Source organism: Sminthopsis crassicaudata, chromosome 4, assembly GCF_048593235.1.
Source record: "Sminthopsis crassicaudata isolate SCR6 chromosome 4, ASM4859323v1, whole genome shotgun sequence".
NCBI lineage: Eukaryota > Metazoa > Chordata > Mammalia > Dasyuromorphia > Dasyuridae > Sminthopsis > Sminthopsis crassicaudata.
In genome coordinates, this window is record NC_133620.1 from 337,344,564 (window position 1) to 337,368,692 (window position 24,129).

General features: G+C 43.3%; 1 protein-coding gene across 2 annotated transcripts in view; it reads right to left on the reverse strand.

Annotated features, from left to right (window-relative positions):
• Window positions 1–1,074: 1,074 nt before the first annotated feature.
• The window catches only part of QRICH2 (glutamine rich 2), a 32,417-nt gene continuing 9,362 nt past the window's right edge, over window positions 1,075–24,129 (reverse strand). For both annotated transcript variants that reach the window (XM_074260807.1, XM_074260806.1), the window contains exons 6-21: window positions 21,580–21,705; window positions 20,395–20,480; window positions 19,870–19,964; window positions 19,107–19,221; window positions 16,872–17,126; window positions 14,945–15,067; window positions 14,518–14,592; window positions 14,114–14,278; window positions 13,699–13,820; window positions 10,124–10,189; window positions 9,294–9,395; window positions 6,075–6,275; window positions 5,113–5,260; window positions 4,529–4,613; window positions 2,837–2,938; window positions 1,075–1,310 (exon numbers count right to left, since the gene is read on the reverse strand). In XM_074260807.1, the coding sequence (XP_074116908.1) occupies window positions 1,213–1,310; window positions 2,837–2,938; window positions 4,529–4,613; window positions 5,113–5,260; window positions 6,075–6,275; window positions 9,294–9,395; window positions 10,124–10,189; window positions 13,699–13,820; window positions 14,114–14,278; window positions 14,518–14,592; window positions 14,945–15,067; window positions 16,872–17,126; window positions 19,107–19,221; window positions 19,870–19,964; window positions 20,395–20,480; window positions 21,580–21,705 (1,964 nt within the window). In that variant the 3' untranslated portion in view covers window positions 1,075–1,212. The remainder of the gene's footprint in view (window positions 1,311–2,836; window positions 2,939–4,528; window positions 4,614–5,112; window positions 5,261–6,074; window positions 6,276–9,293; window positions 9,396–10,123; window positions 10,190–13,698; window positions 13,821–14,113; window positions 14,279–14,517; window positions 14,593–14,944; window positions 15,068–16,871; window positions 17,127–19,106; window positions 19,222–19,869; window positions 19,965–20,394; window positions 20,481–21,579; window positions 21,706–24,129) is intronic.

Genomic DNA, 24,129 nt, shown 5'->3' on the forward strand with positions numbered 1-24,129 from the left:
ATTTGGAATTTGAAAATGGACTCACACCTTGAGAGACCCTTAGCCAATGATCAAGTAAGCACCAAGCGGCTACCTTTTTTCCCCTTTCACTCAGCGCAGCATCCTACTGACAGATGGCTGTCTTGGTCCACCCCATTCAACCTGAGGAAGCCAGCATTCACATAGAAAGGGAGGATTAGAACCAGAGCAAATAGCCCAGGGAGACCCATGATCTTGATGAGGGAAATGTGTAAAGTTGGGCACATGCTTCACCACTGTTCAGAGGAACCTCATCCCGCATTTGGCTAAGTGGATCTCAGGGTTGGATGATCTCAAAAACAGACGAACTATAAGACTAGAATAGCACCAAGAAGTGCCAGCTTTTTTTTTTTTAAACGCGAAGTGATATGAGGGTTAATCGGTGGTATTTCAGTCCTTTTTCTCCACCATCTCTTCTTAAGATCCATTTTCATCCTTGTCTCCTTTGCATGTTTAGAAAGAAATAGACAGCGCTAAGTGGTGCAGTGAAGAGTTAGGAGAATCTAAACTTAAATCCAGCCTCAGTCATGTACTAGCTGAGCAAGTCACTTAATTCTGATTGCCAAGGAACAAATGTCTTAATGCTCTTTTTTTTTTTTTGGTTTATTTTTTTTAACCCTAGAAATGTTATTTTCTTTTTATTTTCCCCTCTTTTTTCAGGGGTAATTTATTTTGGTATTTATGTTTCCTTTGCTCCATTTGTTTGCTTTTTGGAGGGTATTTTTCATGTGTTTGCAAAGCAACTAATCTACTCACTTCTGTGTTTTCTTTTGTAGGAATGCTTTGAATATATCTTTTAATGAATGCATCCATTTATTGCTGATTATATTCAGATTTGCAGACTACATCTCTGTGTTTCATCTTGAACTACTTTGCTCTTCAGAGTACATTATTCCATTCTGTTCTGTGGTTTCTGGTGGTTGCAGAATAGGTTTTTTTTATTTATTTATTTATTTTTTTTAATTAAGGAAGTGTCATCTTGACCGTTACCATACATTCATTTCCCTGCCACACCCCCTTCCATCCTCAATGGCTGAATATAAACACTCAGCCATCTTCTTTGCAAACATTTATTGGCAAGTACTATGCTTGAAGTTATGTTTTTTCTGAGGCCTCAGGGTATTACTACTTGGTCTTCATTCAGGGCAGAGTAGAGGAGATTCATGTATATCTCAATAAGCATCCTCTGATGTGTTAGGGTAGGTTATTGGAGTTGGGGCTTGGTGGGTGTGTGCCATTAAGTTGTGTGAGGCGCCCCTGAGAGGACACAGGTCTGCCCTTTGTTTGCTGGGCTAGAGACAAAAGAAACAACAGAGGTTAAGACTCCTGGCGCCTTCTCCATGCAACCTGGTTAATCTCTAAGAGAGGGCATAGTCCAGAAGGATTCTACAAGAAACCAGTGTGCTAAGGAATTCTCTCTACTTAGTAGGCCCAACAGGGCAAGGCCTTTTGTTTGCCTAGCTTCACCAGGGCCATACTGACCACAGAACTGGATGTAGGGCTGTACTAAAAATCTCAAGGTTAGGATAGAGCCAGTGTTTATGGGGATACAAGTTTTAAGTTTTGAATCCTTATACCTAAGTTAAACAAACAAAAAGTCAAATGGACCCCTTTGTCCCTTGTGATTTGCAAAATAAACAGGCCCCAACAATTCTTTTAGGGTTCCTTTTTGGGCAAAACTCTCACTTGTTGGTATAGTAATTTCTTCTAAACTCTTCTTTCCGTGTATATTTACCCATCCCGCTAAATATTGTTTAAAACTCCAGTGGGAGTAAAAATGACAGGGCTAAGACTAAGATTCCTCCTTAAATATACATCCCCTATAGCCTTAGGGTAGAGCAGAACAGTCTAAAACTTTGTTAGAGTCCTGAGAAATAGGAGTATGACTGACCATCTGTAAATTACTATTCCCTTTCTCAAGGAGTCCCTGAAGATACTCTGGAACAATCTTCAATGAGCCTAAATAGGTCTGCTGAGTCTCTAATTTCTAGTCATAGGACATATTCCCTCATCCAGCTCAATTTACCTCGATGAGAACGAACTGTCCAAGGACATACAGCTTACTAGTATCAGAGCAGATACAGGGACCTAATTCCCTAGTCTAATGTTCTTTTCACTAATCTCCATGTTTCTGGAAGATCCTCCTTTTAAGGACCACCTGGACCCTTCCCTCTTCTGGTTGTGAGGCCCCAAGAGGTAGGTGTCACTCACAGAATCTCAGAAACTTAAGAGCTCAAAGGGACCTCGGAAACCATCTTAGCCATCCTATAACAGAGCAAAAATCCCCCTCACAACATACACAGTAAATACTTTCAGTTAGGGGGAACTTGGCAGCTCATTCCACTTATTAGGAAGTTGTTTTTTACATCTATTTCTCTTAGCTCTGCTCTCTGGACAACAGTATCTCTGAAAGATCTTGGGAAAGAGAGGAAACCACTTTATGGACAAGAATGTACCTAGTTGTTTTGGGAGCCTTTGGAAAGAACCTTAACCCCCTTCCCCCCATACTCATACCTCAGCCACTACTTAAAGGTTGTATCAACCAATGTCCTAGAAAGACCTGTCCTGAGGCAAAATCCAGCACTTCATGGATAGAATCCAGGGTGGAGAAATGCCTAAATCAAGCTTAATCTTGACCCTCCACCCCATCTTTCCCAAGTCTTGAACACTTTCTCCAATGTCCAAAGCCCTCCTTCACAACCTCCCCTCCGACCTCTTTCCCTTTTATGTCAGAGTCTATGGGGAAGTGCCAGTCCCAAGGGGCCCAGGGTTGGGATGGGAAGGAAAAGGAATCCAGGAATGGGGGCCAAATCGTTACCTGACATAGAAGCTACCAACATCTGAGCACTCTGGGGTCTTGAAGGGGATTGCCTATTTTGCCCAACAGGACAGAGATTCTTTGGTTTGTTCTTCAAAGGACCTGGATGTATCAGGAAAGGTAGCAGGAAGATGAACATTAGGGAAAGGGGATTAGTGCAAGCAGAAAAGCATATCACCTGCAGGGATCCATAGGCAAGGAGGGCATCTGGGAAGCTGATCATTGTGGGTTGCTGTCTTGCTTCCTTTTAGTAATTTTTTTTTACTTGTGTTTGACTCTTTTTTGAACCCATTTGGGGTTTTCTTGGCAAAGACCCAGGAGTGGTTCACTATGTCCTTCTCTAGTGCATTTTACAGGTGAGAAGATTGAGGCAGACAGGGTGAAGAGACTTGGCCAGTCACAGGGCTGGTGAGGGTCCAAGGCTGGATTTGAAGTTGAGTCTTCCTGACTCCAGACCCTGGACCCAGTCACTGTGGCATTACTTAGCTGCCCAGTTGGGCAGTAAGTCCAAGGGCAAAGAGTATGGCTTTAGGTTTAGAGCTAGAAGATCTCTTAGAGATCTAGTCTTTTACAGAGAAGGAAACTGAGGCTGATTAAGTCAGTGACTTGACTAAGGTCACCCAGCTAGTAAGTAACAGAACTGGGATTTGAACCCCTCAACCCAGTATTGAACAGGTCTTCCTGCTATAAGGACTTCAGCATACTCCTGAAGGGGAGAGGTTGCAGAATCGGTCCCCAGGATCTCATTTCTGTGCTTGGCACAAGGTCCATGGGGAATCTGAACTTTTTGCATATTGGGGAAGTCATCTCAGGGTAGAGAGAGGATGATGCTGGGAGTAGGAAACAAAGCCAAATCCTGTCATTTCATTTCTACAACATCTCCCATATGCCTTTCTCTCCTCTGATAGCACCACCATTCCAGTGCAGGCCTGCATAATTGCCAAAGCCTGCTGGGGGGTCAGCTTGCCTCAAGTCTACCTCTTCATTCCAATCCATCTGCCATTCAGCCATAAAATGATCTTCCTAAATGCAGAATTGCTCAGGTAACTCCCCTGTCTCCACATTCAATGAATTTCAGTGGCTCTCTATTACCCCCAGAATCAAATACAAAGTGCTTTGTTTGGCATTCAAAGCCCTTCATAAACCTTCCTTGCTTTCCAGGATTCTCATATTTTAGACCCTGACATGTACTCTTTGATTTAGTGACACTGGCCTCCTCCTGGCTGTTCCATGAACAAGAAAGTCCATCTCTCAGCTCCAGGCATTTTTCTCTGCCTGTCCCCCATGCCTGAAACATTTTCCTTCCTCTGATCCAATTACTGACATCCCTGACTTTCTTTAAATCCCAATAAACTCTCACCTTGTATAGGAAGCCTGTCCTAACCTCTCAATTCCAGTGTCTTTTCTCTGTTACTTCCCATTTATCCTGTATATAGCTTGTATGTATATGTGTATATATATATAGGTACACATGTGTGTATGTGTGTTTGCATGTTTTCTTTCCCTTTAGATTATAATCTCCTAAAGGGCAAGGGCTATCTTTTGCTTCTTTTTGTATTCTGGCACACAGGAGATTCTTAATAAATGTTTGTTGGTTGCTGAGGTCTAGTGTTCTGTGTTGTTGCCTAATTGCCTGGTAAAAATCAGTTTAATGCAGAGGATATAGGTGATTCTGTGCACCTGTATACTCACTTTCCTTATTTGGGATTCCAGGAAGCCTTGACTCCAACCTTCCCTTGTAGATATGTCCATCTAGGCCCAAGATGTCCACTTCATGCTGCAAGGACATATCGTCATCACTATAGGATTGCTCAAGACCTCCCATGCTCAAACTACCAACTTGCATCAATCATCCATATCTATGCCAGGAGTTCTTAACCTTTTTTGTGTCAGAGGAAAAACCACTCTAGGGACCCCTGTTCAGAATAATGTTTTCAAGTACACAAAATACACACAAAGGAAATCAATTATAGAGGCATATAGTTATATAAATTTTTGAAATAAGTTCATGGACCCTAGGTTAGGAGGAACTCCTTAACTAGGGCCATAGGGACCTTTTTATAACGCCCTTCCCATCCACTCCATGAATAAAGTCATCCCTATAGCCTCAAAAAAGATATGTGCTAGAATGACAAGAGCAGACAGAACTTCCTATGAGTGAAGTCTTAAGATACAGGTACTTTCCATAAATTTAAGATCTATAATTCTAAGTCAGGTAAATCTTTGCTTCCCTTGCCACTTTCCTGTGCTCTCCTCCCCAGCTAAGGCCTCCATACCTTCAAGGCCTGTCCATCTTCCGTAGGATAGACACACTGAGCTAGGTGCTGTAGGCGGGCATAGCGGCGATAGGGGAAGGTAAGTGTATGGCTGCCACCACAACGTCGTGGCACTGACATGTAGGAGTAATCTGGCATATCTTGAATCCTGTGAAAGACAGTAGCTATAGGTTCACAAGACAACCATAATGAGGGTGATGGAACAGGATATACTGCTCACTCTGCAGGACAGTAGGTGATGAATTGAACAGCTCTCTTTGGGGAGTCAGAGGACAATGGCTACAATGCTCCAATAGAAGGGAGAAGGGAGTGACTCATAGAGTGGCAGAAGGTACAATAAGTATAGCATAAAAAGAGCCATGTCCCAGTTGGGAAAGCTGCAGTCAAGAGGCATTGTGAACTGGGAATGCACATACACTGGTTATTTATTTATTATTATAATTATTATTTGCCTTTCTTTTTGTCTTCAGTGCTTAGTACAGTTTCTGGCACAGAGGTAGGCACTTAATGTTAACTGAATGACTGACACCCTCACCAAACCAAAAAAAAAAAAAATATGATCAACATGAATCAACGAGAGAGAGAGAGAGAGAGAGAGAGAGAGAGAGAGAGAGAGAGAGAGAGAGAGAGAGAGAGAGAAAGAGAGAGAGAGAGAGAAAGAAAGAGATTATATGGGGAAAAAATGAACAAAGAAAGCTGACTACATCTCATCCTTCTTATCTTCCCTGTTATTCTGGATAGACTTCAGTTTTTTCTATTTCATTTTTACCCAAGGGGGAGGGTAGGAAGTAGGGCACTCAGAATCCTATCACTTCAGAGGCCAAATAAGAATTTTGAGGTGTTTGGAGCATTCCAGATGCTTTATCAGAATGACAAGGGTTATCCCAGAACTTTTGTCTCTTCTCTAAGCACTCTCCTCCTAAACCCACCTCCTCAGGGTACAGGGCTTTCCATTGTCCTACCTTTTGTAGTAGGAGGAACTGAGGCACTGGGCCTGGATCAGCTCCCTGATCATCTGGCTGCTGGCTTTGACGGAGCCTCCAAAATGAATCTGTACCTTCTCTATATCCATCAGCATCTTGGAGTGCATGGAATGCAAGCGGCCTACACTTCGTTCCAGCTGTCCCAGTTCCATGCGTTGGAAGGCAGGGCCCAACCTCATGCTGGGGATGATAGAGAGAGGGGTTGTTAATCTTTGTCCCAAAGCAAACTGTGTGAAGTGGTCCAATCCCTTTACCTTATCCTTTAACCCTAACTTGAAACTAGGCCAATTATTTCCAAGCCTAGCTTAGGGCTGTATTCTTAGATGCTCCACTTTCCTAGTTCAGCTTCCTGAAATTTCATCCAGACCCCAGAATAGAAAGATATTTCCTCTTAACAATAGAGGCCTCTGGCAGGAGCTCTCTGCTCAATTCTATTGCATTCTCTTCTTTGTTAAAGGCCTACTGTGTGCCACACTGTGGTTGGCAGTATGGGAGAGCAACAGAACTACAATTATCACCCACCTTAAAAGTCAGTATGGTAGAGCAGAAAGAGATTCATGTACAAGGGCAGAAGATTCTAGTCCCAGTTGTGTGATCATGGGCAAAAGCTTTTTAACTAACTTCTTTTTGACCTACTTTTTTAATCTGTAAAGGGAAAACAATAGCTATCATTTCTCTACTGCTTTTTTAGGTTTTCCTAACTAAGCATCCTCTCCACAAGAACAAGAGCAGGAGATAGTTCCTACTGTTTTCCTACTGTAAGAACTATCTTACAGGGTGGTTGTGGGGACTGAATGAGCTAAGGCAGGGAAGAGCTTTGTTTTCTAAAATTCGAGGGAAATGCTATTCAAATATTCCCTATGGGAAAAGCAAGGCACAGATATTGATACATATTCAGACATGGAAAGATCTGTCATTACTGCAGCGGCTATGCTCCTTCACTTCAGCTAGCAAGGCTTGTGACTTCTTTTTCCAGGAATTTTTAGTCTTCATTTTTCCATCAGCCCTTTGTAGAAGATCCACCCATAGTCTTAAGAGTCTTTCTTGTGTTCTCTTTTTTTGGGGGAAAGGGAGTATTAATTTTCCACTTTGGTTGTCATCAAAAGAAAGAGGAGATTACATAGTGCAAGAGGAGTTACCATAGGATGTTACATTTAATATAATTGGTCTGGAAGATCAATGATGAAGCACACTACCTACTTCTTAATAGAGATACAAAGATACAAAGAAACAAGATATGGCTAATGCAGGCATTTGTTTTGCTTGACTATATTTTTGGTAACATTTTTCTTTTCTTTTTCTTCCCTTTTTTCTAATAGGGAGAAAAAGTAGGGTGTTTTTGTTGTTGTTGCTCATCAAAAGCCATTTAATTTCACTTAAAAATAAATTCAATGTCATGGGGCATCACAGCAGATAGAGTCTTTTACAAAATTTTGTGAATGAACAAATTGACAGAATATATGATGATTTGGCAAGGTTAAAAAATATATATATAAACAAAAAACAAACCTGTATATTTCTACTAAAAAAGCAATGGTCATGGGGACCTGGGTTCAAGTCTCAGCTGAGCCACCTAACTAAGTAGCTTTATCTTTGTGGGCCTCAGTTTCCTTATCTGTAAAATGGGCATGATAATACTTGTTCTATCTTCACATAAAGTTCTTGTGAGGAATCAGATGAGCTAATGGTTACACCATTGACTGTTAGATCTGAAAGGGATGTCAGAGATCCCCTGGTCCAAATACCACCCATTCCTCTCTTCTATTTAACAGATTAAATAAGTATAGTAATTTAATAATTAATAGTATGGGGCATTTAGAGAGAAAGAGATTGGTGCTGGCCAGTTCTACGGAGATTTTCCAATGACAACTTTGTGCTAAAGCTAAAATTGTCTACTCACTATCCCTGAAACAGGATTTAAAATTTAAACTGTGAACTGAGTCCAATCATTCACCCTACTGATCTCCAAACAAGTTGTACTTATGGAATTTGGGGGAGTCAAATTTATGAGCCCTGGGACTAAAAATGCCTTTCAGCAGAGCCCCAAATGTCTCACGCAAGGAATGATGTTTCCCCATGATGCCCAAGATCCAACACAAAATCCTCAGTTTGGCTTTTAAAGCATTTCATAAATCCCTCTTATCTCTCCAGCCTTTTTCTACTTTAAGGGTCTCTGTGACCTAATAGAGTCAGCTAGATGGTGCAGTGGATAGAGTGCCAGGCTCATCTTCCACACTTACTAGCTGTGAGACCTTGAACAAGTCACTTAACCCAGTTTTCCCTTCAGTTTTTTTTTCTCCTTTAAAACAAGCTGAAGGAATGAGAAATCACTACAGTACCTTTGCTGAGAAACACCCAAATGAGGGCATGGCCAAAAAATGACTAAAAACAACAAATAGTGATCCAGAAACATTGGGGGCATTTCATCTCCCACTGGGCTCCATGCCTTTATCTAGTCCTAAAATGCTCTCTCCTTTCTGGTTTTCCTGACTTCCTTCAAGATTCAGCTCAAATTCAGTCTTCAAGATATGCCTGCTCCCAGAGCCTCTCCTGGTCACTAGGACTCCCAATAGCTTCCCTCTGAGATTACTTTCCTTTTAAAATCCATGTATTTTATATGTACATAAGTCACTTGCATGTTATCTCATCATTAGAATGTGAGTTCCTTGAGGGCAGAGATCATGTTTTGTCTTTCTTTGTAAACCCTCTGCTTGGCACAGTGCCTGGCACACAGTAAGTTATTAAAATGCTTGTTAATTAATCGATCCTTATACATGAATGCTTGTTGATCTGCTCCCCATCTTCACTTTCTCCTCTGCCTCCCCATGACTCTGTCACCCCAAATGATGGGTTTTATTCCTTGCTCTGTAACTCAAGGTGAGTTGTTTGAAGGATATAGATGAGTACTCAGGAGAGTCTTGGATAGAACTCAATTTTAGCAGAGAATGGACCATAAAAAGAGGTCAGCACTAGGACCTGTAGCTAGAACTCTGGGGAAAGGCTGAATTGGGGAAGCTTTCATCTACCTTAATGATTCAATCATTTCTAGTGCTCCAAGCCTTATCCCCACAAAGCAACAAATCCTTTGACCCAACTCCAATATACTTCTTTGAGTCTTTTCTCCAGCTCTCTAGAAATTGACACTATTTCTATTATCCCCGTTCACACAGGGCTTCTTCAGCCAGAGCCATCCCATACTTGCGGCTTTGCTGACGAACTTGCTCCAACTCATAGATGGTATAGGGACGATTAGAACGATGTGCTGGTAGTCCTGGGCCGCTAGGCACTGAGGGGATGATTCTATCCATGAGGAATGGGAACAACATGAGAAATACATATTAATTTAAGTCCACTTATGATTCCTACATAAATTCAGTTGGGGGAGGGGCAGGTAGTGACAAGAGCGCTCTCTCTATCATATTCATCAATTCTCCAAGAAAATTTGTATCCTAGAGTGATGGCCATATCTTTTCAGATCAGGGAATCTGAAATCTGCAATGACATACAATCTTGGCCTTGAGAACCATCTTAGATTATGGCACAGTTGGCCTTTACCATTCTGATCCCCTTTATTCTATCCATTTTATGGTAGTTAAGAGTAGCTAAATAATTCACCCCAAAGATATTAGTTATGACTTGGACTTTGGACCTTGCCTAAGAACTTAAACAAATATCCAATAAGACTTCTATTTCATTAAAAAAAAAAAAAGAGAGCCCTTAATATTCCCTAGAAGATTATTACTTCCCTTTACCCCCACACCAATCTGTTAAATACACCTTCCCAGGCCCAGGGAAGGAGATGGTCTTTGTATTAGATTTAAATAAGTAAGTAATAATAAAAGTAATAATTTATACAATGTTTTCAGGTCTACAAAGTACTTTACAAATATTTACTTCAACATGAGAGAAAGAGAAGAGAAGGAAGAAAGGTAAGGGAAAGTCAAGAAATTAGGAAGACACTGTCCTAGGAAGGAATTAGGAAGACAAATGAAATTTCTCTAAAGGGATGGTGGTATATAAGCACTCACGGTCCAGGTACAGCTGTTTCCAAGGGTCGATCACATGAGAGGCAATGGAAATGGGCCAAAAGCTGCCTGTTGGGATAGAAGACCTGAGGGTAAATTCTCCTGCATATCATGCTATGTGAAAGACAAACACTACTGAAGGGATTTCTTATCTTTTTACTCCAAGAAGAGTGTTGAACCCCTCTTTGTAGTGGCCAGAAACTGGCAACTGAGTGGATGCCCATCATTTGGAGAATGGCTGAAAAAATTGTGGTATATGAATATTATGGAATATTATTGTTCTGTAAGAAATAACCAACAGGATGATTTCAGAAAGGCCTGGAGAGACTTACATGAACTGATGCTGAGTGAAATGAGCAGGACCAGGAGATCATTGTATATTTCAACAATAATACTGTATGATGATCAATTCTGATGGACCTGACTCTCTTCAACAATGAGATGAACCAAATCAGCTCCATTTGTTCAATAATGAATAGAACCAGCTATACCCAGCGAAAGAGCTCTGGGAAATGAGTCTGAACCACTACATAGGATTCCCAATCCCTCTATTTTTGTCCGCCTGCATTTTTTACTTCCTTCACAGGCTAATTGTACACTATTTCAAAGTCTGATTCCTCTTGTGCAGCAAAATAACTGTATGGATATGGATACATATACTGTATTTAACATATACTTTAACATATTTAACATGTATTGGTCTACTTGCCATATGGGGAAGGGATGGGAGGAAGAAGGGGGAAAATTGAAACAAAAAGTTTTGCAACTGTCAGTGCTGAAAAATTACCCATGCATTTATCTTGTAAATAAAGTTATAATATATATATATATAAAAGAATAGTGCTGAACCCTGGGACAAAAAAGCAGGGAACACATAAGTTGGAAATAAAACCTGAGTAAAAATAACCCTGAAACTAAATGCATTATTGGTGGAGTTGTGAAATGATCCAACCATTCTGGAAAACAATTTGGAACTATGCTCAAAGGGATATAAAACCGTGCACACTCTTTGATCCAGCAGTGTCTCTATTGGGTCTTTATCCCAAAGACATCATAAAAGAGAGAAAAGGACCTACATGTGCAAAAATGCTTGTAGCAGTCCTTTTTATATGGCAAGGAACTGGAAACTGAGTGGATGCCCATCAATTGGGGAATGGCTGGATAAGTTATGGTATATGAATGTAATAGAATATTATTGTTCTAAAGAAGTATGAGCAGACGGATTTCAGAAAAGTCTGGAAAGACTTATATGAGTCTTTCCAGTGAAGTGAAAGAGCAGAACCAAGAGAACAAAGTAACAAGATTATGTGATGATCAATTGTAATGGACTTGGCTCTTTTCAACAATATGGTGATCTAAGATAATTCTAATAGATTTGGGATGGAAAAATCCAGAGATATCCAGAGATAGAACTATGAAGACTGAATGTGGATTGAAGCAGAGTAGTTTTACCTTTTTTTAGTTTTCTTTTTCTTTCTTGTGGTTTCCTCTCTTTTGGTATAATTTTTCTTATATAACATCACAAATATAGAAATATAGGTGATTCAAGGCAATTCCAATAGATTTATAATGGAAAGTATCATTTGCATCCAGAGAATGAACTATGGAGTCTGAAGGTAGATCAAAGCATAGTATTTCCATCTTTTTGTTGTTTTTTTCTTTTTCCTGATTACCCCCCACCTTTGATCTGATTTTTGTTGCACAGCATGACAAATGTGGAAATATGTTTGGAAGAATTGTGTATGATCTAGCCTATATTGGATTGCTTGCTGTCTTGGGGAGAGAAGAGAGAGAAAAATCTGGAATTCAAGGTTTTGCAAAGGTTAATGTTGAAAAATTATCATTGCATGTATTTGGAAAAATAAAATATTATTTAAAAATCAAAACAAAACAAAACAAAACAAAACAAAAAAACAAACCACCTTTGATCCCAGCCCTGAGTACTTGCCAAGGATTAGGGTAGGTAGCATCTGCTCATGCACAAGATGGTCACATACAGAAATATCTACACACATAACTGTGACATTTTAAAAGTTTGAGAGAGTTTCTGGGTAATTTAATTATTTTATTAATAAAATTAGCATACTTATTAAAAAAAACAAAGTCAGTGGCACTCTTGAATGCCAAAGACCCCTTATGGTGATGGGCTTACAGTTTATATATCTTTGGAAGAGTAGGTGATAATCAATTCTAATTGGTTAACAATTTTTTTTTTTTTTTTTTTTTTTTTTTTTGGCTGAGGCAATTGGGGTCGAGTGACTTTCCCAGGGTCACACAGCTCAGGTCCTCTTGACTTCAGGGCTGGTGCTCTATCCACTGCGCCACCTAGCTGCCCCAATTGGTTAACAATTGATGAGAAAGTGACTATTAATAATGGAAGGTGGGCCGTATAACAATGAGGGTTTTGAGGTATGTGATTTGGATTATCCAAGTCTTGGTCAAAGAAACTCATCAATTTCCATATCACCTGTCTCACAAAAGGGGGAAATCACATTTTCTTAGATATGACTGTGTAAATACAGTGACAGAAATCCTTCCATTAGCCCAAACTTAAGAATTTTTTTTACTGTCTTTGAGAAAGATTTCCTACACCAGATTTCTGGATAAGGAAGTAGAAAAGAAGAAAAACCTTGGTTCTGATTCAATAATCAGTTATGAATATGAGAGAGAAATAATTTATCTCACATCCATAAACTATACATTCCAGTAATTCACATTCACATATGTACAGGTCAGTTATATTTCTCTCTGTAGGTACCATATCTTCTTTCTCATTTGGGAATCTCTTTCAGACTGTGATGGGTGAATTCTTTCAATTCCCATTTTTTCCTTTTGGTTTTAGGATATTGGAGAAGTTTTCCTTTATAATTTCTTGAAATATGTTGCTAGAAATATCTTTCTAAGATCATGGCTTTCAGTAGTCTGATAATTCTTAAATTATTTCTCCTTGACACATCTTCTTTCCCAGGAGGAAAAGCAGACTGATAAAGGACAAGTCTGCCCTGGTTCATTCCAGATGGAACCTAATGTAGTTCCCTGCAATTTGGGAACTGTGGTTACTTATTTACAAATTCTTGATGATAATTTGCTAGTGCCCTCTAGTGGCCCAACCCAGAAAAGCTGGGACCTGAACTCTGCTACCTTCCAGGTTTGCCAGTATCATAGTCCTAGTTTCACAGGATGATAGTGTCTCAGGCTGAGATACTCCAGTTCAGCCCCACTTAGGCATGGAGGTAGAATTATGCTCCAATGTTATCAAGCCCTTGGTGGTTCTGGATATTTCAGCTCTCCTCCTCTTGTAGAACAGTTAAGTGCAGAGAGAGCCTGGGGAGTGATATATCCATATCCAAGTCTCTCCTGGGCCCTTCCAGAGAGAGACAGTGTGAGAAGTCTCTCTCTGTCCCCTCTCCCAGAACAAGGGAGCCCACTAACCTATCGGAATCGGTCGTTCCATCCTGTGGTCTTTCCACTGACTCCTGGGGCTCCTTTACCTTCATTTGTGCTGGACCATTCCAGTTCCCCTCCCTACCCCACCCCCACCCAAGTGTGATCTCACAGTGTCTGACCACTCAGCTCACCTGCGCATGGCAGCAGCTTCGTCAGACTGATAGAGTGGGGATTGCTCCTTCAGCTGCTTGCGTAAGGACTTCCACCTATCCTCTAGCAACTTCTTCACTGGGTCTAACTCTAGGCGATCCAGCTTCCTCAGGAAAAACAAGAATTAATTTCAGGAAGATATGGATGACCAAGGGAATGAGAAAACAAGGAAAGGGGAAGGGGAGGGGGAACAATAGCAATAATTCCAAGCCACATTCCACCTTTTGAAAATAGTAGAAAATCCTTGGTGTAGAAGGCAAGATTACCTAATCTATCTATCTGGGCACAATTTTTTTAGTTTGTTTTCTCCTAGTGCCATCTTCAGCTCTTTGAATGCCCAGGTACTCTCAGGGACTAGGTACCCAAGAATTCCAACTCCAAAGTAGGGTCCCTCACCTTGGTATCCATTTCTACTAGGAGCTTGTCCAGTACTTTCTTCCAGTCCTTCTCTTGCCCACTCATCTTTTTCAGCAGATCTTGCATCATTTGGTTCAGCTGCTCTGTGGTGGCGTCAAACTGAATCCGACTCACTTTGGCAGCAAGGGCAGTCTTATCTGCTTTCTGTCTCAGGAGAGTTAAAGGAGGTGCCCACATTGGGTAAGGGCAGTGGAGGTATCCCTCAATGAACTTGTCTCTCTGGGGACATACTCCATCTCAGCCACCCACCAGATATCCACCTGTGGCAGCAACCAACCTCTCTTTGATTTTTTTCCCCCACATGTCCCCACCACCCCAACCTCAAATGCATTTCAAAGAATTAGCTGGTACAACAGGCCTGTTAGGTGTGCACAACCTCTCACCACGTCAATCTCCAACTCCAGATGTTCTCTGTTAGCTTTCTCCTTCTTTAGCTTTTCTAGGGATTGATACAGCACCTAGGTAGAAGGTTAAAAGGGACAGAGACAGAAATAAAAGCATTGGATGTACTGGAATGAGTTGGGAGTGAGGGAGGCTATGTCAAGAGTAGAGCTAAGTTTGAGCCCAAGAAAAATCTCCAGTCCTACAGGTCAATATATCTCTCTGTAGGATTCTGAAGCAGGGTGATGGCTAGAGGTAGAGGACCTAAGGATGCCATTTTGAAATTGGTTACAGTGATTCTTTCTTCTACCTCACGAGAATCACTAAGGGCCAGACTTGGGGTTTGGAGAACTCATGCATTTCTAGCCTTTTCCCCTTCTCATTCCTGCCCCTTCCTCCCAGTGCAACCCAGCCTGGCCCAAACCTCACATCAATGTCTTTCTGCTTTTGCCTGTGATCTTCAATGAGATTGCCTGTGGTGACGTTAAGTTTTTCACAGTCACCTTGCACCTGAAGTATTGTGGCCTGGATATGACCCAGTAGCTCTTCATCCTGAGTAGTAGGGATGAAGGACAAAAGGAAGCCATTTTTAGGCTAATGGCTTGACTCTTGCCCTCCCCACAAACTCATAGACCTTTCTTTCAGGATATGTCAAAGTCCCAAGTCAAATTATGTGAAATAGACAGCAGCCTACTAAAGAAATGATTGACCACAAGAGATGTACTGAAGAAACACTGAGTAGTTGTACTTTCCTGGTGTAGTTTGGAGGATAAATTTTGCTCTTTCTCAACACCCCCAACCCAGCAGCTGGAAGTAGGCAGGAACTCCACCTAATAATCTAGCACTATGGAAATGTATGTTCTATAGGTGGGAGAAGAGGACCCCTCCAGCTCTGTTTCTTTATTGCATGGAATCTCAGATTTCTGAATAATTAGTGCAGATAATGTGATGGAGGTGTGGGAAGTGCCTCTACATTCATTCATTCATTCATTCAACAAGCATTCATTAAATTGTTCCTGCCCTCACAATGTTTTCATCTTCCTGTAAGTGGAAACAATAGATTAGAGAAGTATATACAACATATCTGCAGGGCAGCTAAAGAGCACAGTGGATAGAGCATTGGTCCTGGAGTCATGAGAACTTGAGTTCAAGAGTGTCTTTAGCCACTTGGAACTTATTAGCTACATGACTCTGGGCAAGCCACTTAACCGAAAATGCCTCACAAAAATAACAAATAAAACCCAACACATTTGTAAAGTAAATATCAAGTAATACCTAATAACTTGGGAGACCAGGATAGGCCTCTTCTAGGATCCTTGAAGTGAGACAATGTGGATATACAGTGGAAAGAACACTAGCTTTTGAGGGAGAGGGCCTAAATTTAAATTCCTCTCTAATGTATATATACCTGTTTAGCTGGATTATAGGGTATATAATGTGCAATAAGCCTGGAAATAGTCTAGAATCAGATTTGTGAAGGAATTTAAATGTCAAACAAAAAAAAAAGTTTGTATCTTTATCCTAGAAGCAAAAGGGAGCCCTTGGGCAGAAGAGTGACATGGTCAGATATGTGTTTGCAAAATGTCAATTTGGTATTGTGTTGAGGATGCATCTCCAAGGAAAACACTGAACACAGGGTGAAAAACTGGGAGGCTATAGTAGTAGTCTGGGGATGAACACAATTAAGAGTCTGAATTAGAGTGGTGGCCATGTGAATGGAAATAAAGGTATGGATGCAAGAAATATGGAGGCAGAATTATAAGTGAATTGCTGAGACTATATTCCAGATTTTGAACCTGGATGATTAAAAGGATGGTGATGTTCTAGACATATCATAGGAAATTTAGGAAGAGGATGTTTGAGGAGAGAGGAATAATGATTTCTATTTCATTTATGTTGAGTTTGACTCTTTTGGGGAGGGAAGGGAGGCAATTAGGATAAAGTGATTTGTTCAAGGTCACACAGCTAGAGTCTGAGGCCAGATCTGAACTCAGGTTTTCCTGATTCCAGGATTGGTACTCTATCCACTATACCACACAGCCCTTATATTGGTTTTGAGATGCCTACTCCCATTGGTGTTGTTGAATAGGCAGTTGGTGATGTAGGATTGATGTGATGTGGGATTTCCTCCCAAACCCTTGCTAACATTCCACTCTTTCCAACAAAATAGGAGTCTCTGGGGAGTATGAGGGAAGGAGAATCATTGATACCCAATTACTTTTAGGTGATACCTGCTTCTACTTCCCCACTTAGGGGTGGAGGTTTGTGGAGTTTAGACTAGAGAACTGAAATCTGTGTCCCTGAAACCTTACTCTCTAGCATACCCCTGTATGGAAGATAGCTCAGCCAGACTTACTTGGTTTTGGAGATGATACTTTCTAGAGGGTCGAGTCGTCATCAGGTTGTTGACCATATCCTGGAGTTGTTCATAACGCTGTACTAGCCTGCTGACTTGCTGGCTCAGGTCTAGGCTGCAAGCTGGACAGGTGGTGTGTGAGTCAATTTTACCTGGTTCTAAGGGGACTGCAGCTTTAGGTGGCACCATACTCATAGATAGCAGTGTGGATGATGAAGTCAGCATGCCTTCTATGATCATCCTTAGCTTATCTAACTATATATCAAAGAAAATCCAATGGAGGAGAGTTTTTAGGATGGGTTTAGGTTCAGAGAGTAGCATGAAACAAATATAGGATTCTTTGCATAGAGTTGGCTTCTAGGCCTTCTCTGATGGCTGTGGGTTCAATGCAAGGCTCTATTTGCTTCAGTTAGCTTTTAGGGTAGTGATATTCAGCCTCTGCCTCTCCTGCCATAGGATTGTTTTGAGCCTAATTTTTTGACTCTAAAAGCTTTCTAAATTCTAAATTAAACCATGAGATTAAACCAGATTCTATAAGGCATACAGGTGTTGCATGATCCTACTGGTGAGTGAATGCTAATTATAAATAGAGCTCCAGAGTCATATTGTCCTAGGGAATTTGGGAATAAACTTGAGGGTCTGGGCTACTAGTCTCAGTGAAGGTGTGAGGTTTTGGGTAGGCAGTAAAAATGGGATTTCCTCATTTCACCCAGCAACTTCCCCTAACAGTTCCAGAGAAAGAGTGTTGCTCTTATTCCATAGGACCTCTCCCCCCTGGACAAATGTTTCTGTGAGTGATCATTACCCAAAGTATTGGAAAAGAATGCATCCTCCATTTTAAAGAATGCATCCTATAATTCCAATAGACTTAGGATAGAAAATACCATCTACATCTAGAAAAAAAAAACTGTGGGTACTGAAAAAAACCAAAATATAGCATTTTGGTCTTGAAAAACAAGGCAATTATGGAAATATGTTGAATGTTGAAAACTATCTTTACATGTATTTAGAAAAATAAAATACTATTGGAAAAATAAACAAATAAAACAGGACCTAAAGACCTAAAGATCCATTCACATATCAGCCAGTTCCTATATATCCTATATGGCTGATATTGGAAGCTTATATAATCACTTTTTTACTCAAGATAAAGCTCAAGCTTATGCTTTTGCAATTCCAATATACTTGTGATGGAAAGTGCCAACAACATCCAGAGAGAGAACTGTGGAGACTGAATGTGGATCAGAGCACAATATTTTCACCTTTTGTTGTTTGCTTATGTTTTTTTTCCCTTTTGATCAGATTTTTTTCCTTCAGCATGATGAATATGGAAACATCTTTGGAATTGTACATGGCTAACTTATATCTACTTGCTTGCTTCTTGAGGAATGGGGAAGCAAGAAGGAGAAGAAGAAAAATTTGGAACACAAAGTTTTGCAATGGTGAATATTGAAAACTTTGCATATATTTGAAAAAATAAAATACCATTAAAAAAAGAAAGTTTATACTTATAACAGCTTCTACTTAAGATGAATAATTGGCACTGGGCAGATTCTGCATGTTAGACTGGGTCAGTACAAGAACAACCTAGGAATAACCTTACATTGCCATTAAGTGGTAAGACGACACAGGGGATGACCAGAAGAGGGTTTGCTTCTGTGCTGTAGTCTTATAACTTGAAACCAGAGGACTCTTATGATGGAAACTTTGCTTGCCCCACCTCCAATACCCTCTCTACAAAATGAGCTTTTTACCTTACATATCCAGCTACTATATTCTGACTCTCTCTAGAACAAAAGGACTTTTCCTATGTATATCCTATCTGGGATATATTTAGTCACAGGAAATGTCCATTTTATCTATGCCCATCTTATTTGAGATTGACCAACTCTCCCATTCTTTCTTCTCTCTCTTCTCAATATAATCCCTTCCTTCACTCTTGGTTTGCCTGCTATCCCGAGGAGGTTGTCCACAGAGTGCATCCCCCCTTATATCAAGGACTGATTTGGAGATGGTTTGAACCTAAATTCATTTAGAGATGACACTGTGACCCACCCCCTGGTATCTTGACATTTTTGGTATACTCCAATATTTCTGGCATACCCCCAAACTTAGATGGAACTTCCCCAAGAAAGATAGCAGAAAGAGTAGAAACTTGGTGTCGGGTACTTAGCAGAGGAGAGGCCTGCTCTCCCCATCTAATCAGTTCTTAGAACCAGAACCCAAATCCCTCACCTGTTCCTGTAGATAAAGCGTGGCTTCATTCACCGATTGTTCCACGAGGGCTTTGCCCTGCTCCTGCCGTTCCCTCAGAAGGGCCAGCTCTTTTTCTATGTCATTCACATTCAATCTGGGTGGCAGAACCAAGAGGCTAGTTACTTACTGGCAGTCCTCAAGCAACTTGAGCTGTTAGGTATTAGTGCTCAGCTTTACTCAGGGGGTTAAGGGAAACTCAGATTTGGGTGAGGTAGGTTTTTCTTTTTCTCTCCTCTCTAAAAAAAAAATCAGTTCCATTTCTGGTATACCTATAGGGAAAATCAAGCTCTCTCCTCAATCGGTCATTGTGATGACTGGAGACAGATGTCCACTCAGTTGGCTTGTGAAAACTCCAGCCTATTAGGATTGGAAGCCAAGACAAAGATGTGGAGTCATGGACCCCTTTTGGCTTCTTTGTTTAGGGTAGGATTTGAGAGGCTTTGCTTTCATTTCTCCTGGGCTCTGACTTCTATGGGATTCTAGTCAATATTGGGCATAGCTGTTCTGAAGTCACCCAGTCTTCTAGGTTAGCTATGCATCCTCCCACAGCATGAGACAGACCTCACAGACCAGATCAAGGTGAGAAAGACAAGGCCAGTCCAGGAATGGCCCCATTCATTATCAATTTCTTGGCTCACAGTATAAAATCCTAGAAGACCAATCTTCTCCATCACCTGACCCTTAATCTTGCCTGCTTTCCATATATTTAAACACCAAATGGTCTTGAGGACCTAGCTTTTACCTGAGAATATTTAGCTGTAGACCCAAGTGTCCAGGCCTTTCTTTTTCTTCTTCATCTTCCTCCTCTCCTTCCAGGATTCGTTGCATTATTTTCATCTGCAATCCCAATAGTTCAGCAGTTTCAGGCCCAAGTCTCCCCCTCCCAGAAGCCTGGCCTGATTTAATGATAATAGTTGGAAGGACAGGGATTAGTTTTATAGGTGGAAAAACTGAGTAATGTGACTGGAGTCACACAGCTACTGAATGTTTAAGGCAGGATGGTTCTGTCCATTGTATTCCCTAGCTGTCTACCTCATGTCTTCAGAGACAAAGTGGCTACCTTAATTTTTTGGCTACCTTAATTAGTGGGAGATAAGGGATACAGTGAATTAAAAAACAAAGCTACTAGAATCCTATATCCTCAGTCCTGTGTTGGGTCTCACTACTTAGCAGCCTAGTCTAAGGACTTTATTCTGAAATTTTGACTGTCCCCTTGGAGTGATGGGTTCTTTATGAATTTCAGGATGTTGGGTCCCTCTTTACTCACTTTTTCCCTCTCCTCTTTAATTTCTTTGGTTAAGGTTTTAAGACCATGAAGCTGTTCTAGCATTTCATCTGGGAAGGCCTTTTTAGCTATGAAAGAAGGGAAAAAAAATTGTCAAGTTCTAAACATCTCTCCCTTCTCCTATTGGTGAGTTCCACCCCCTGACTTCCATGTTGGGGAAGGAGCTAAGTTAGACACCCTGGCTTTGCTGCTTTTGATTCTCCAAACTTCTCTTCAGCCTTTTCATCTCCCTTTTGGTATCTTCCTCAGTTCCTTGAAGACAGGGACTGTCTATATATCTATGATACTTAGCACAAAGATTGACAAGAGTTTAATAAAGTCTTCTTGCCAGATGGCTCCCACAATGCCTTAATGTGAAAAACTCCACTTTCTCTGGAGGTGAAAGAACACCATTGTTTTAAGTCTCCAAAAAAACTTTTTCCTGGCTTGTTCTGGGGAGATGGCCACCTCAAATCTTAGAGCCTAAGGTCCTAAAACCATAGATGATGCTTTTGCTTTCACTCATCACTTCAAGCTATCTCTTTTCTTCAATTTCCTTATCAAGCTCCTTAAGCTGGAGGCTTGAGAATGGCATATAAACTTTTCACTCCCCTCACATGTCATTGGTCCCAACCTTGAAATCACTAAAAAATCTGGCTGATTCTCAGTCTTTTATCACTCATAAGGACCCTAGAGAGTTATAATTAGGGTAAGATGATTTGAACTATATACCAGGATGATAAAATTTATAGGGCACTTAAAAGCTCTTCCACTTTTTTTTTTTTACCAGATAAAAAGTGAGTTTAGGACCTAGTTAGCAAGAACTGTTAAAACTGGAAACTAAAGCAAATTTTAAAATATAGTAGAATGGACCAGGCACAGAGAAGCTCCTCCTTCTGCCTAGAAGCTCCTACTTCCCCACCTTTTCATGCCACCTATCTTGGGGCACCAGGCCTCCAAATTAGAATCTGAAAGCCCTGAAGGAAGGTACTCTCAAAAAGCAAGCCGGAAAGGAGGACAGGGGAAACCCAGATTCAAGGAGGGAGGAAGATGATTTGGTCAGGAGTATGTAAGCAACACTTAGGAGAGCAGAGTTTCAAGGCCTAGAAACTAAAACAGGAAAGTAGAAGGCAAAGAGGTAAGAAATTCACTTTGGTTTGGAGCAGGGCAAGAGCAGACAATACCTACTTAATTTCCCTATCAGGAATTGCAATTTCTCCAGCTCAGAATGGCCAGCATCTTCATCCAGTGCCCCAATCTGCTCCTTCAGAATCATGTAGTAGTTGGTAAGCTCCCCCATCAAACGCAGGGTCTCTAAGGCAAAGGGAAAGCTGAAACCCTCTCTTTCTAATGAACCTTTCTCTCTCGAGAATCGATATGGAGGTGCAGGGTAGGCGAAGGACTCAGGCGGTGGGGCTTCCCATGGTGTTTGTGCCACCATGGAAGGCTGCGGTGATGGGTACAGAGGTTGGCCTGGCATGGAAGGAGTCGTGTAGGGAGGATAGGATGGAATATAGGAAGGCTGGGGTGGCATGAAATCAGGCTGGCCATCAGGACGCAACTCAGTCTGAATGCCAGCTTGACCCATAAGTTGTTCACTACTTGGGGTAGTGCCTGGGGCAACAAAGGCAGGCTGATCAGCGGCTGAAACTGTAGAAGCCCTTTGCCCGGTGGCTGAGGGTACTTCTCCAGTTTGCAGTGATGTGGATCTTTGGTCCTGGCCAGGAGCAGCTGCTGGGCCTCTGGGAGCTGGAGCACTTGTTTCTGGGGCTCCAGGATATGGCTGATACATAGATGGGGGCATAGGGCCTGTTGGATACTGGAATGGGCCTCCAGGATATGGCTGATACCCAAGAAGGGGTCCACCTGTACCTGGGGCTACAAACATTGGCTGACCAGTAACTGGATCAATAGCAATTGGCTGATATGCACCTGGGGCTCCTGGACCTGTCAGTTGAGTGACTGGGGCCCCAGGATAGGCACCACGGACCCCAAAAGGAGCACCACGGATTCCAGTGTAGGAGCTACGGGGGCCAGGGAGGATCCCACGGGGAGGACCACGGATACCAAGTGGGCCACGGGGGGCACCACGGGCTGCACCAGGAGCAGCACCAGGATAGGCACCAGGGACAGCACCAGGGGCGCCAGGGTAGGCGCCAGGGACAGCACCAGGGGCGCCAGGGTAGGCGCCAGGGACGGCGCCAGGGACGGCGCCAGGGACAGCTCCAGGGGCGCCAGGGTAGGCGCCAGGGACAGCACCAGGGGCGCCAGGGTAGGCGCCAGGGACGGCGCCAGGGACAGCACCAGGGGCGCCAGGGTAGGCGCCAGGGACAGCACCAGGGGCGCCAGGGTAGGCGCCAGGGACGGCGCCAGGGACAGCACCAGGAACAGCGCCAGGGACGGCGCCAGGGACGGCGCCAGGAACAGCACCAGGGGTGCCAGGGTAGGCTCCAGGGACAGCACCAGGGGCGCCAGGGTAGGCTCCAGGGACAGCACCAGGAACAGCACCAGGAACAGCGCCAGGGTAGGCGCCAGGGACAGCACCAGGAACAGCACCAGGGGCGCCAGGGTAGGCGCCAGGAGCGGCGCCAGGAACAGCACCAGGGGCGCCAGGGTAGGCGCCAGGAGCGGCACCAGGAATAGCACCAGGGACGCCAGGGAAGGCACCACGGGCGGCACTAGGTACACCACGGGCAGCACCACGGGCAGCACCAGGGACAGCACCTCGGGCACTAGGGACAGCACCACGGGCGCCAGGGAAGGCACCACGAGCAGCAACACGTGTAGCACTAGGGGCGCCAGGGAAGGCACCAGGGGCAGCACCAGGGACACCACCTGGAACAGCGCCAGGGTAAGCGCCAGGGGCACCAGGGAAAGCTCCCGGGATAGCACCAGGAACGCCAGGGTAGGCGCCAGGAACAGCGCCAGGAACGGCACCAGGAGCGCCAGGGAAAGCTCCAGGAATAGCACCAGGGGCGCCAGGGTAAGCGCCAGGATAGGCACCAGGAACAGCACCAGGAACAGCGCCAGGATAGGCGCCAGGAACAGCACCAGGGGCGGCGCCAGGATAGGCACCAGGAACAGCACCAGGGGCGGCGCCAGGATAGGCACCAGGAACAGCACCAGGGGCGGCGCCCGGATAGGCACTAGGAACAGCACCAGGAACAGCACCAGGGATAGCACCAGGGGCGGCCCCAGGGGCCTCAGGAAAGGCACCAGGAACAGCACCAGGGACGGCCCCAGGGAAAGCACCAGGGGCGCCAGGGACAGCACCAGGGACAGCACCAGGGACAGCACCAGGGGCGCCAGGAAAGGCACCAGGGACAGCTCCAGGGGCGGCAGGAAAGGAGCCAGGAACAGCACCAGGGACTGCACCAGGGGCTGCACCAGGAACAGCACCAGGGGCGCCAGGGTAGGCACCAGGAGCAGCACCAGGAATGGCACCAGGGGAGCCAGGATAGGCACCAGGAATGGCGCCAGGAGCAGCACCAGGGGCGCCAGGGTAGGCACCAGGAGCAGCACCAGGGGCGGCACCAGGAACAGCGCCAGGATAGGCGCCAGGAACAGCACCAGGAACGGCGCCAGGAACAGCACCAGGAATAGCTCCAGGGCCGGCACCAGGGACAGCACCAGGAACAGCACCAGGAGCGCCAGGATAGGCGCCAGGAACAGCACCAGGGGCAGCACCAGGAACAGCGCCAGGATAGGCGCCAGGAACAGCACCAGGGGCGGCACCAG